This window comes from Emys orbicularis, chromosome 1 (assembly GCF_028017835.1).
Source record: "Emys orbicularis isolate rEmyOrb1 chromosome 1, rEmyOrb1.hap1, whole genome shotgun sequence".
Lineage (NCBI taxonomy): Eukaryota > Metazoa > Chordata > Testudines > Emydidae > Emys > Emys orbicularis.
Window position 1 is genome coordinate 363696701 of NC_088683.1, and position 14796 is coordinate 363711496.

Consider the following 14796-nt stretch of genomic DNA (forward strand, 5'->3'; position numbering starts at 1 on the left):
ATGCAGGAAACATCATTGTGCCTCAGCGTTGGACACCTTCTCTCCTACTCCATGTCAGATTCCAACTCAACCGATTTCACCAACCCCACCACCTTCATCCTGCTGGGCATTCCTGGCCTGGAGGCAGCCCATGTCTGGATCTCCATCCCCTTCTGCGTGATCTATGCCATAGCCATCTTGGGGAACTTCACCATCCTGTTCATTGTAAAGATGGAGCCGAGTCTCCATGAGCCCATGTACTATTTCCTCTGCATGCTGGCTGTCACCGACCTGGTCCTGTCTACATCCGTCCTACCCAAAATGCTGAGCATCTTCTGGTTCAATTCCAGGGAGATCAATTTCAGTGCATGCCTCACCCAGATGTATTTCTTTCTCAGCTTCTTTGTGATAGAGTCTGGGATCCTTGTGGCCATGGCTTTTGATCGCTACGTGGCCATCTGCCATCCCCTGAGACATTCCACCATCCTGACAAACCCTGTGGTGGCCAAAATTGGCCTGACCGTGGTGCTGCGGGGTGTCATGCTTGTACTGCCCTATCCTTTCCTGGCGAGGATGTGGCCATATTGCAGAACCAACATCATTCCAAACACATACTGTGAGCACATAGCTGTGGTGAAGCTGGCCTGTGCTGACATCAGCCTCAGTAGTTACTTCAGCCTCGCTGTGGCATTCTTGGTTATCGGTATGGATGTGTTTTTTATCGCCCTGTCCTATACCCAGATCATCAGGGCCATCTTCAGACTCCCAACAAAGGACGCCCGTCTCAAGACTTTTGGGACCTGCGGCTCCCACCTCTGTGTCATCTTAGCCTTTTACATCCCACATCTCTTCGCCACCCTCACACAACGGTTTGGGCACAGTGTGGCCCTGCATTTGCGCGTTCTCATGGCAAACATGTACTTCCTGGTGCCCCCCATGCTAAACCCCATCATCTACGGGGCGAAGACCCAACAGATCTGGGATAGGCTCCTCCAGCTCTTTACTCATAAAGGGACCTAAAGTTTTCTCCTGGTGCTCTGGCTCTCAGACTGAGCTCTATGCAGAGCTGGCTGGTGACATGATGTTGGGCCCGCTTCTCTGAATCACTGACTGGCCAGTCAAAGAGACATTAAATCCTTGCCTGACCTTACTGTGCTGTGTCAGTGTGACAAACTGGCGAAACTGTCTATGTACAACTCATAGGGTTGCCATATTTCTAATTGCTGATAACTGGAAGCCTGAGGCCCCGCCTCTCTGCCCTGCCTCTTCCCCCAGATTCCGCCCCTGCTCTACCTCTTCCCCTCAAAGCCCCACCCCTCACTCGTTCCTCTCCTCCCCACCCTCTGTCACTCTCTGGATCATCCCTGTGACACTCTGCACCCCAAAGCACCCCATATTTACCCTGGTGATGTAATTATGGTATGTTTTGTATTAAGTAGGCCCTGTGACGTATCATTGTAAAAGTCTTAATCTGCTAAACATTGTTATCTATGTGAAGCTATGAAAACTTGCTCTGTGTGTGTTACAAAGTGCGATGTGAGGCTGGAAACACCCAAAACCAGCCTTTCAGGTATGTCAAAGGAGTAGCCAGACAGTGTTAATTGCTGTTGTCAACACTCATCCAGGGAAGAATCCACTAGCACAGGAACTCTGTATAAGAAAACCTCCTCGGAGGGAGTATGGAGACAATGGAGAATGTTTGGCCAATGAGGGAAGCCTACCCACATCACATACACAGACTTTCCAGCAAGCTGGAAGAAACTATAAAAGATGGGGAGTGACATCATCACTTGTCTTCACTCCCCCACAACTCAGCACCTGCAAGAAGCTCTTGAAGACCAAGGACTTTGAATGGGGGAGGGGAACCCAGTCTGCAAAGCAGATGCAGTCTGTGCCTCAAGACTCTGTAAGCCTGCTTATATCATCAGTCAGTATGAGCTATTGCTGATTCAAATCCTATCTAGTGTGTACAGGTCTTAGACTGCAAATTTGTTTGATTTCCTAGGTAACCTGCTTTGATCAGTTTGTTGTATCTTATAATCACTTAACATCTATCCTTCTGTAGTTAATAAAGCTCATATTAACTTAATCAGTGTGTTTTTCAGAGAAGTGTTTGGGAATCTTAGCTCTGTTAACAAAGGATGGTGAATATCTTCCCTCCATCGAGGGGGGAGAGGACTATTTAATGAGTTTACGCTGTACAGATCGCTGTGCAATGCAAGATGGTCTAAATCTGGGTTTACGCTCCAGTAGGGGTGCAAGGCTGGCGAGCTGGGAAATTGGCTGATGCCTCCATTGTTGGTCCATGAGTGGCTTAGGTAAAGTACTCAGGTAACTTAGTTGGGTGTGTGGTGCCACGTGCTGTCGTGTTGGGTGATAACAGGGCCCAGAGGGGCTGGCTGTGTGGCACAAGCAGAGCAGGGGGAGAGGCCAACCCAGCTGAATGGTTTGGGGGCACAGCGGTTCCAACAGCTTCCAGGCTTCACCCCACGGATACATCCCGTCACAATCTCCACCACCCCTCCTCCCCCCGCTGGGCTCCCTCTGCTCCTGGGCTGGGACGGGAGCTGCTGAAGCCCGACAAAGAGCCTGATTGTGGGTAGGAGGCTGCCCCGGTTAATGACTCAATGCCTCCCTCCACCCTGAAGTAATCGGACATCATTATATGTAGAGATATGAATAGAAAGCTTAAGTCAATTTCAAGGTAGAGATGGTGACCTTTAGAGTTGCAAAGAGTTATTTCAGAAATAATCCTTAGGTTGCAGTCCAATGTCCAGGTGATCCAGAATGGAACTGGAGACCTCAGACTTGAGCTTCTCCCGATGAATCATAGAATGTCAGGGTTGGAAGGGACCTCAGGAGGTCATCTAGTCCAACCCCCTGCTCAAAGCAGGACCAATCCCCAGACAGATTTTTGCCCCAGCTCCCTAAATGGCCCCCTCAAGGATTGAACTCACAACCCTGGGTTTAGCAGGCCAATGCTCAAACCACTGAGCTATCCCTCCCCCCAATGAACCTTAATCAGATTTGAGATGACAGGATCCGAGTACTCTTTCATAGCCCACTGGCAGGCTATGATAATGAAGAATAATTGCTTTGAAGTAGAATTACCTATTTCCTATATATACACAGTGTGACAGACCCAGACCAGTGGGGTACAGGAGTCTGGTAGAGGACAAATATACTGGCCACTGGATGAGTAGTTTTCTGTTCCCTGAGTGACCAGAGCAGGGGCTGCACTAGAGTAATCAGGAATCTGCTAGAACCAGTTAAGGCAGGCAGGCTAATTAGGACACCTGGAGCCAGTTAAGAAAGAAGCTGCTAGAATCAAGTAAGGCAGGCTAATCAGGGCACCTGGGTTTTAAAAGGCGCTCACTTCAGTTTGTGGTGTGAGTGTGAGGAGCTGGGAGCAAGAGGCGCAAGGAGCTGAGAGTGAGTGCTGCTGCTGGAGGCCTGAGGAGCACAAGCGTTATCAGACACCAGGAGGAAGGTCCTGTGGTGAGAATAAGGAAGGTGTTTGGAGGAGGCCATGGGGAAGTAGCCCAGGGAGTTGTAGCTGTCATGCAGCTGTTACAGGAGGCACTATAGACAGCTGCAGTCCACAGGGCCCTGGGCTGGAACCTGGAGTAGAGTGCGGGCCCGGGTTCCCCCCCAAACCTCCCAATTGACCTGCACTGTGGGTTCTTCCAGAGGGGAAGGTCTCTGGGCTGTTCCCCAACCCACATGGTGAATCTCTGAGGCAAGAAAATCTGCCAATAAGCGCAGGACCCACCAAGATAGAGGAGGAACTTTGTCACAACAGGTAACTCTTCCATTCATCAGCATAAGGTAATTATCCATTAAGCGGTTCATAGGTAGTTTACTACAAACCTCAGATAGAAGTAGAGACAATGATGTTATTACACCCAAGTTTAATTTAAATGTTAATATTTTCTTTTGATCTTTGAATCAACAGATATACCAATAGACAGGGACCATCTGATTACATGGTTAACATCTAACACAATATAAGTAAATGCAAATTAGCATTACCTCGAATTCTCTAACAATACAGGTTTGCATTTCAAAGCTCTAGTCCATTTACCATGGCTATGTTGTTACTTATAGGGAATGGCCCTAATTATCATTTATATACTTCTCTAATGTCTTTAAATGTTGAATTTGGGTCAATTAGCTTGCTAGTTGCACAACCCTTTCTGAGCCTGTGTCACACCTCTTAACTCATGTTTGATTGTATGAACCATCTGTATCCTTATGTCTTTGGGCTTTTACTCTTTGGACAGGCTCCTTGTGCTCAGAGGCAGGAGGCTAGGGCAGCCAGAAGAAAGGAGTAACTGCATTCTAGATAAAGCCAGTTTTCTCCAGCTTCTCTGCTGAGGGGTGGGCTTGGAACCTCCCCAGAAGAGGGAACAGAGAGAGGATGGTTTGCTCCAGCCCTTTAAAAACACAGAGACTGGATGAGTCAGAAGAAGCTGGGGCAGGAGAGAGGCACAAGGACGGCAGAGGGGCTCTTTGGTTGCAGAGCTGTGGCTGCAGCAGAGAGACACACTCCAGATGGAGGAGAAGTCTGGAGTTGCAGGAGGTGGCTCCTGGACACCTTAGAGGGATCTGACCAAATCCCAAAGAACGCTCCGGGGCAGTGAGGACACTGAGGCAGGGAATGGTGGGCAGGAGTTGTATTGTATTTAACTGGATCTGGGTATCTCTTGTGCTCTCTAAAGTGGAGGGATTGGTTTACAACCCGTTTTGCAATGCCCGGGGCTGTTTGCTTTAACGATCCTGTGCCCAAAAAGAGACAAACTGGGAACAGAGTGTGCCCAAGGAGGAGCTCTCATAGTGTGTGTTGAAGCAATTGGAGAGTCTGGGGGAGCCGAGCCAGAACTAGTCTCAGGTCCCTGGAGCTTGGCGTGCAGGTCTCTGCTCCCAGAGGGAGTTGCTAGAATGGAAGCTCCACCCTGAGCATGGGCCTAGAAAACCAGAGCGAGAGTAGGGCCTGAACCCTGCTCCAACTCAAAAACACATGGGTCAAGTATGTGGGACCCAAACACAGCTGCCTGGCAGGTGTCCGGGTGCGGGAACTTCAGTGGGGCTGTTACAGCAAACCTGGAGCTGGTGCGATCCCAAACCTGCAGGGAGGTGCCCACAAGATGTTCTCTTCACCCTAATGTGGCCCACTCTCCTCTGCCCTCAATGTTTCTCCGAGTGCTCCAGTTGCCAGACTGATCCAGCCAGAATCCCTGAAGGAGACGTTTCCTGAACTAGGCAGTGCCGGTTTAGCGTCAGGGAGAGGAATGGAAGAGGCAGGGAATCCCTGTTCTACTGGATTTCATCCCTTCTCTCCACCCCCATCTCTCGCCATGCATTTTGGTTCCTTTTCTCTCCCTTACCTTTCTAACTCCACACACGGACGTCTCCATCTCACTGCCATTTCTAATGTAGCACTGTGAACCACTGCAGCTGAGCAGTGATCTGGCTGGGCAAGAAGCAGTGCACACTAGTCTGGTTATTAATCCAGGTAAAACGAAGTCCCTGGCCATTACCATCAAGCAGCCAGCAAGTGCAAATTGCAACCAGCTCAGTATTAACCTGACTAGAGGGATTGCTGTGCAGCTGGCAGCTTCATAGACAGGGCTGGAGGCTGCTTGAAAGATGTGGGCGCTCCCTTTATACAGCGCAGCCCTTGGGGGGATGTCATGCCCACAAGTTGCTACAAAGCTGCAGATCTACAGAACAATGGGTCCCCCAGCTCCAGTGGATGGAAGCAAAATGTGGGAGACTGAGAAAGGCTGAGGAACTCTGGGCTGACGTTTTCAATGTTTGTGTCTCCAGCAGCTTCTCCGTATCAAGATCAACAGCACAAGATCAGGAGTGAGGATATATTGAACCCACAACTGCCCCCATCAGCTGTGTCAGTTTTGGCAGCTTTCTTGCTGGGGACACATTGCTAGAGTGAAAGACCAGCAAGTTCTGAACTGGGCACACCGAGGAATGCCATGATATGGCCAGTAATCACCTGTGCGCCAAAAGCTTTGGTGGCACAAACAGACCAGATGCTGCGCGAATATGCAACCTGACCCTCTTAAGCACTTTCCCAAAGATCAATCCGGCAGCGCTCGGTTTGCAAGGAGGATACATCCCTTTGGGATTTGCCATGAAGATGTTGATAATGCCTGATGGGACGAACGGCTCCCCAGATACTGTGGCAAAAGGGCTGTTGATCCAGATGTGTGTGAGGCTGAGGTCTGACAAATGGAAAGAGCAGGTGACACTCACTGAACAAGGAAAGTGAGAGGGACATTTTCAGGGGGTCACATATTGCCCGTGTGATGGGTAGCGGGGAAAACACTCTTTCAATTGCCTTTGCTCTGTACGTCAGCTTCCTTTTCTCCTGGGGTACAGACCAGAACATAGTCTTTTTCAGGACATGGATGTATGTCTTACATAAAAATACAAACTTAGATCTAAGAGAGCTCTAGTTTGATAGATTTGCTGTGACACACTGTACCCCCAAAGCAACACCCTGGCACCCCCATATTCACCACATTTATATAGTTGCCACAAATCTTGTAGAAACTATGTCATGTGAGGTGTCAATGAATATGATTATCCTATTTGTATGCATGTCTCATTTTTGTATCTGAAGTTTTGAAATACAGGTACATAGACAATATTCGTATGTGTTTGTTCCTGTGGTAACTCCCACAAGGTAGTTTACATGCAGTCGAGCAGTATTCAAGTTGATGGCCCATAAATGAGCACAGTGGGCCATGGGAGAAGCTTATCCCCACTTGATGGAGTTTCCTGTAGACATTAGAGCGTCCTGTGGCACCTTTAAGACTAACAGAAGTATTGGAGCATAAGCTTTCGTGGGTGACGCAAGACTGATGAAGTGGGCATTCACCCACGAAAGCTTATGCTCCCAATACTTCTGTTAGTCTTGATGAGGATTTTCGGGGACCCCCATATGCCTTACTCTGGATTATAACCTATTGCTAAGCTAGCAACAGTAGGCCGTGGCAGGCCTGCTTGATATTAAAGGTATAGGCGAGAGTTGTAAGCTTAAGCTTGTGTGGCACAATGCAGAACCTGCATGGCTCAATCAAAAGGCCAACAGGAGCAAAAGGGGAACCAACGCCTACTGGTAGTTGGGTAACCTGACCTAAAATAACAGTAGTTTAGCTATGGAAAAATTAATAAAGCAGAAAAGTCTTGTACAATAAAACCGCAAGTAGGTGGGCACACAGTTAAAAAAAAAGGCTTGTTGTACAACTCTATTAGCAAAATAAATGCATTACTCAATAAAGTAATGCAAGAGAAGGTAATGCAAGAGGGGGGCCGTACAGGAGCCTCTAGCAATAACAGGAAAAACCCTAAATGGTATCGGGTCCGAATCGCGGCCCCAGAGAGGCTCCGATTGGTTTGCTGATAAATATACCAAATAAGGCTGATAAGATTTGTAATGCTTCATTACGCGTTGCGGTTTTTACCTTTATAAGCTTAAAACTGTGTGATTTATGTAAGGCGGCTGACCCCCTTGCTTGGGGATACGCCGACCTTCCCTTTATGCATAATTGTATTGTGTTACCTAATAAAGGTGCATCAGTGTGTCTGACCCAAAATCAACGGTGTGGTCAATTTTTCCACGACAATTTGGGGGCTCGTCCGGGATCCACAGATGACATCCCTGGATCGGAGGACCGCGGGCAGTTCTCTTCCAACCCCGGGGCCCATCGGAGAGGTAAGAGACCTTTTGAAATCTCTGCTGCTAGGGGCCTGGGAGAGGACTGGTCCGTAGGCTCCGACTGGGGTAAGTCACAGGCTGGATCCAACCTTGGGACAAAGTCAGACACGCTTGACGCCTTTATTCGGGTTTGTGTTAGACTGGGCGGGTCTCAGTCTCCGAGGTGTGTTAGGCTGAGTTACGGTCTCAGTCTCCGAGGTGTGTTAGGCTGAGTTACGGTCTCAGTCTCCGAGGTGTGTTAGGCTGAGTTACGGTCTCAGTCTCAGGGGTGTGTTAGGCTGAGTTACAGTCTCAGTCTCAGGAGGTGCCGGCAAGCCCCCTCGGACCGCGCTCCTTTGGTCCGGAGTAGCCTGATCGCCTATTAGAGCTGGGCGTTCGGGGTCCCGGTGCCGACCAGGTTGGGAGGGACAAGGGGCAGTTTTCGCCCTGGCGGCTGAGCCAGGAAATGTGCCTGTATGTGTGAGGCCGGGCGGCCTGTGTGTGTGTATAAGGCCAAGCGGCCGGAGTGTGTTGGTCGTGGAAAGACGCCCCAGACCCCCTGCGAAGCAAGTAATTGCTCGTGACCGGGGGTGTTCTGAAAGCAAGCTCCACGACCCGCTTGAAGAAAGATTAAAAAGCTTCCCCGACTGGCAGGCCTTGGTAAGTGGCTAACCAGCCAGGGTGCTTGTGTGTTCCCCATCCTGTTGCCCTTTACCCCTCCACTTCCCCATGACCCAGTGACCGCTTTTTAAGCACTGCCTTGTGAAAGGCCACGGGGTCCCTTTTTGTTCCCCCCGGAGCCATAAGCTCCCTTCCCTTCCTCGGAGAGGAGGGAAGCCCCAGGAAACCGTACCGTCAGCTCAAAAGCTACTGCAGCACCGTTGGCTTGAAGGCTGGTGCCCAGGGCTGGAGAGGGACGTACGGGGACCACGGGTTGTCCAGTCAGCCCGCCCCCCCTTGTCCGCTTTCCTGTAGGTTCACCAGAGGAGAAATGCCTGGGAACCTGCTCCCTTGTGTTCCTGCCATGAAACAAGGGCAGGCCTGGTTGGGCCATTAGTGTAGAACTGTGGTGACCCCCGAGTTAGCATCCTGGTGTAATTGGCTTGAGTAAAAGTGAGCTGTGAAAAGAATGGGGGCCAAAGGATCAAAAATCCTGCCGGTCCCACCCAAAGGCACGCCTGCTGCTTATATGTACGTACATTATGGATCGTCGACGTGTAAATATTTAAATAAGTGGAACTGGTACACTAGAGATAATCCGAAACTGCAGTTTCCCCTGGAGGGTAGCTTTGATCTTGACAGGATGGTGCACCTTAGAGGAGCCCTTCTTGCCAACACGGTGCCCCAGGGTCAGTTTGATGCGTATTTTATGTGGTACGATGAGATGGGAAAAAGGCGTCAGGAATCAAAGGTTAGGGGACTAAAAGATTCCCAAGAAAAGCTCCAGCAAAAACTTAAGGAAGCCCAGGAAAAGCTAGGGCTTGCGAGTGGCCCCATGCAAAAGGAGAGCCTGGGCCAACCCCCCTCCCTTTTCCCTGTTCGAGGGGAGAAACAAATGGGAGCTGCTCAACGCGCCCCATCGGCTCCCTCCCCAGACTTAATAGATTTATTTGTAGAGTGCCGACAGTGGCCTGTTATGACCACGAAGGCCCCCCCTTCTTATTCCTCGGCCCAATCTACCCCTCCCCCCGGAGAGGAGGAGGAGGAGGAGGGATCCTCTCGGGTCACCCAATCCCCCTCCGAGTCCGAAAAATCACATTCCACAGACAGGTCAGACTTTACACAGATTTCCCCAGAAGCCCAACAGCGACTTGCAAGCTTAACCCAGCAAGTCGAGGAATCGCTTGCTCAGGCAACACACGTCTGTGACACTAAAGACGATCCGGTCAGACGTCTGTCAGATGCCTTTGCCCAATTAAAATCCTTTGTTCAGTCACCAAACTCACCCCCAGCTTATAACACCCGCTACCAGGCCCTGTTGGCTAGGGGACGGGAACAGCTGGGTGATCTGGGGAGAGAGTTATTTGATCCTCAGACGGGGAGGCTGTTGCTGCCCTTGAGGGAATTGCCAGGGGGCGCGGATGGGAAATTGGTAACAGTGCATGCTCCCTGGTCCCCAGGGGACTTGTACCACCTAATCGACAAGTTTCCTAAGATTCGAGAGGACCCAGTGAAATTTCAGGAACAGCTACGAATGATAGTGCAATGTTATAATCCATCCTGGGCTGACATGGATCAGCTCCTTCGGGCTATGTTGCCCAGGGAAACTTTAAACCGCCTTTATGAAAAGGCACACTGGCCCGATGCACTGATGGCAGCGGACCTCCTTGACCGTGATTTGGCAACATACCGGAATAACCTGGTGCGGGCGGTCCTGGAGGTCTGTCCTAAAAGGACTGACTGGACAAAAATAAATTCATGTAAACAATCAAAGGGAGAGAACCCGGCCGATTACATGGAGCGCCTGAAACAGGCTTTCGAGCGATACTCTGGTATAGATAGGGCAGAGGAAACTGCTCGCCAGGCTGTGGTGGCAGCTTTTGTACAGGGACTTCTTCCTAAGATTAGTGAGCCCCTGAAACTGGGAATAGTGGATTGGGAAGGTAAAGAGGTGGAAGGGATTTTGGCTGCTGCCCAGCATTACTATCGGCAGTTAGAAAAGAAAAAGGATGATGCTGAAACCCAGCTGATGGCCCTGCAATTAAAATCCTTGCAGGGCCCAAGGGGGCAAAGGGCTAAGCCAGGGCCAGGTGATCCCGCCAGTGAGATTCCCAGGTTCGGTGCGGCCCCCGGACCTGGCCCAAATGCCTGTTTTTTATGTGGCCAGGTGGGTCATTGGCGAGCCCAGTGTCCTAACTCACGCTGCGTCTATTGTAAACAGCCGGGTCACATGGTTAGGGCATGCCCCGCGCGCCCCCCCTGCCGCCCCGGTTGGTTCCGACCCCAACCTGACCAAGCTCGCCCCCCACCCTGTCCTGACTCCCAGCCTTTTCCCGATCCACCCCCCCCCACTGATAAGCTATTAGGGAAGCCAAGAGATTTGCGACATCATCTGCCCGTTTCTCCCTGTTGACCAAGCGGGCCCGACTATTTCTTGCATAATAAATGGTATCCCCACTTCTTGCTTGGTAGATACTGGGGCCTCACGTTCAACTCTGAGGGCTCAGGAATTCTCGGCTGTGCCCCTCTCTTCAGAAATTGTCACGGCTGTCGGGGTGGGAAACGCCCCTATTCCCCATCCTGTTACTTCTCCCTTGTCAGTCTCTATCGGTCCCCTATCTGACCAACACGCGTTTCTCCTTAGCCCCTGTTCCCCTGCCAATTTATTGGGAAAGGATTTGCTGTGTAAACTGAATTGTACAATTTTTTGCTCCCCAGACGGGGTGTTTCTGGAGGTGCCCGATCCTGCACAGAATACAGTTTTAGCTCTGCTGCAGGAAGAGCAGGCTCCGATGGGGGACACCCAGTCCAGCCCTTCCTTGTTGCAACAGGAATTGCTGGCAAAGGTCTCACCCACGTTATGGGCAGAACATGCCAACCAGGTTGGGCGCATTGGTTCTGCCCAACCGGTTGAAATCCGTGTAAACCCAGCAAAGCCCCTCCCCAGGATCCGCCAATATCCATTATCCAGACAGGCGGAGGAGGGTATTCGCCCGGTAATTTCTGCTCTGTTGGAGCAAGGGGTCATTGTGCCGACAGTCAGTGAATGTAACTCCCCTATTTTACCTGTGAGAAAGCCAGGGAAGCAAACTTGGCGATTTGTACAGGATCTCAGGGCCATTAATGCTGCCGTCATCCCCACCTTTCCAGTGGTCCCTAACCCAGCCACTATTCTTTCCTGCATCCCTGCTTCAGCACAGTATTTTTCTGTAATTGATCTGTGTTCTGCCTTCTTCTCTATTCCCATTCATCGAGACAGTCAGTATCTGTTTGCCTTTACTTATCAGGGATTTCAATATACTTGGACGAGGTTACCCCAGGGTTACACCGAATCCCCCACAATCTTTTCCCAAATATTAAAAAGGGATTTAGACGATATTGTGTTCCCTAAGGGTTCTGTTCTGATTCAATATGTCGATGACTTATTGCTTGCTTCTGACACTTTGGAAGCTTCACAGGCAGACACGTTGGTTTTACTCCAAGCACTAGCCCAAAAAGGCCACAAAGTTTCCAAAACAAAATTGCAGCTGTGCCTGCCTTCGGTCCATTACTTGGGACATGATATTTCGGCGGGCCGACGCAGTTTATCCCCTTCCCGTGTGCAGGCAATTCTTAAAATGCCCAAACCGGTTACAAAAAGACAGCTGCGCGGATTTCTTGGCATGACGGGTTACTGTCGTCAGTGGATTTTAGGGTATGCTTCCCTTGCCCGCCCCTTGCTAGATCTAACACTAAATAAGGTTCCTGACCCTATCCCTTGGACGGAGAAAGCCATGCAGGCTTTCCGTCAGTTAAAAAGTGCCCTGGCAGCAGCCCCTGCATTAGGCCTGGCAGATTATAAAAAGCCATTCATCTTATTCTGCCATGAGAGGGACGGATTTGCCCAGGGGGTGCTCGCCCAGTCGCACGGAGATAAGCATCGGCCTGTTGCATATTTTAGCTCTTCATTAGATTCTGTGGCGGCTGGCCTGCCGCCATGCTTGCGGTCTGTGGCGGCTGTGGCCATCCTTGTCGAAGCTTCCGCCACCTTGGTGTTGGGGCATCCTCTGACCGTTGCAGTGCCCCATGCAGTCACAGCACCTTTCAAATTCACGGCTGACAAAATATGAAATGCTGCTTCTGAATGCAGCTAATGTAACTTTAACCAGATGTTCTGTTCTTAACCCCGCTTCTTTATTGCCCACCGCGACTGACGGTGAGCCTCATAATTGTATCTCTGTTACTAATGAACTTGTCGTTCCGCGACCTGACTTGCAGGATACCCCTCTCCCGAATCCTGATTTAATACTCTTTGTAGATGGCTCATGTCTCCGGAATTCATCTGGTCAGCTTGTTGCAGGATATGCTGTTTGTGATTTGCATAAGACACTAGAGGCTTTTTCCCTTCCGGCGGTTGGTTCTGCCCAGGTTGCCGAATTAATAGCTCTTACTAGGGCTTGTCATTTAGCCACCGGACGGTCGGTCACTATCTATACGGACTCCAGATATGCCTTTGGAGTAGTGCACGACTATGGGCAGCTTTGGAAATACAGAGGTTTTCTCACTTCCAGTGGTTCGCCTATCAGCCACGGGCCACATGTTGCGGCTCTCTTATCTGCACTCCAACTTCCTTCTCTTATCGCTGTAGTTAAATGCCCAGCTCACCAGAAACCCTGTGATGATGTTTCGCGAGGAAATGCCCTGGCAGATAGCGCTGCCAGGAAAGCGGCCCTTTCCGGATCTCTGGCCACCATTAATCTTTTTCCCTTTCATATTTCTCATTCAGCTTTGCAGGCAGACCCTTTTCAGGATCTTGTAAAAATACAGGGGTCAGCCCCTGATAAGGAAAAGGTTGCCTGGAAGTTGTCCGGGTGTGTACAGCACCCGGCGGATGCCTTGTGGCGTGATCCGGATGGTCGCCCGGTTGCGCCCCAGGCCTTGCTCCCTTACCTTGCTCGCCTGGCCCATGGCCTGGCCCATGTGGGTAAGGGAGGTATGATTGCTACCGTGACTAAACAATGGCACGCCCCTCGATTTTCAAGTATAGCCAAGCAGTATTGTGACTCTTGCCCTATTTGCCTGGCTCATAACAGAGGGAGACCGGTCCGCACAAAACCAGCAGCTCACCCCACCCCATGGGGGCCCTTTGTGAATATACAGGTTGATTTTATCAGCCTACCTAAGTGTTGCTCCTATGAATATGTATTGGTTTGTGTGTGCATGTATTCGGGGTGGGTGGAAGCATATCCCTGCGCTAAAGCTGATTCTATTACGGTGGCAAAACGCCTTTTACGAGACTTTATTCCTAGATTTGGTTTGCCTCTCTTTATCAACAGTGACAGGGGCACGCATTTTACTGGACAAATTATGCAGCACCTTTGCAAAGCCCTCAATATTGAGCAACGTTTTCATTGCGCTCACCATCCACAAAGCGCAGGTGCTGTGGAACGGAAAAATGGGGAACTCAAGAATAAGCTTGCAAAATTATGTGCAGAAACTGGTCTCAAGTGGCCTGATGCACTGCCTCTGGCCCTGATGCAAATGAGAAACACCCCATTGCGGAAACATGGCCTGTCCCCACATGAGATTCTCATGGCTCGACCAATGAGGATGCCTGTTTCCCCACCTCCCCCTCCCGGTCAGGAAGATTTGCAGCTTGTTGATGATACTGTGCTTGAATACTGCAGATCTCTAATCCGTTCTGTTAGGTCTATCCATTCACAGGTTCGTGACGCCCTCCCTGATCCAGCGGATACTGCATGCCACCCATTGCAGCCTGGAGACTGGGTCCACTTTAAAGTACATCAACGCAAGTCCTCCCTTGAGCCCCGCTGGAAAGGCCCTTACCAGGTGCTGTTGACCACTCACACGGCTGTCAAGTGTAAAGGGCTTGCTGGTTGGATCCACGCCTCCCATTGTAAACGTTCTTCAGTCCCTGAGGACTACACCGGTACGTCCATAACACCGGTTACCCCTGCGGTCCACGAAGCCCCACTTCCTGAGATTCCTGAGATCCCCGCTCCTGAGATTCCCGAGGTTCCAGATCCGGAAGTTCCTCCTCCCCTTGCCCCCTTGACCGGGCCCAGGTATAACCTCAGGACAAGACGTTAAGGGACTCCTGAAAGACTATTTCCTTTTACAGGACTTATTGACTTGCTAGTATGGCCGTGCCCAAGGCCATAAGAGAATCTGCCATGGTGCGAAGGTGGCTTATGCCCTCCCTCTGGTTTATGTGTATAACCATGTTGCTCTTATTGCTTTTGAATTTCCATGATTCCTTTATGTATTTTTGGATGCCCGTAAGGGCAGATGCTCCTCCTGTGCCCACCTGTGATCTTCCCTTAGATCTTCCCGTGAGAGGGTTAAAACCCTCCCTAGCCCCTCCAGACCGTAAGCAGAGATCCCTACAGGCAGAAAAAGGGGAAGAGGAGGGCCGTAAACCCATCACTATTGAGGAT

At 50.5% G+C, this 14796-nt stretch overlaps 1 protein-coding gene across 1 annotated transcript; it reads left to right on the plus strand.

The window, feature by feature from the left end:
* LOC135895508 (olfactory receptor 52R1-like) lies at positions 1 to 999 on the plus strand. The gene has a single exon (XM_065423618.1). It carries the CDS (start codon positions 1 to 3, stop codon positions 997 to 999), a length of 999 nt encoding a protein of 332 aa, XP_065279690.1.
* The last annotated feature ends 13797 nt before the right edge of the window (positions 1000 to 14796 follow it).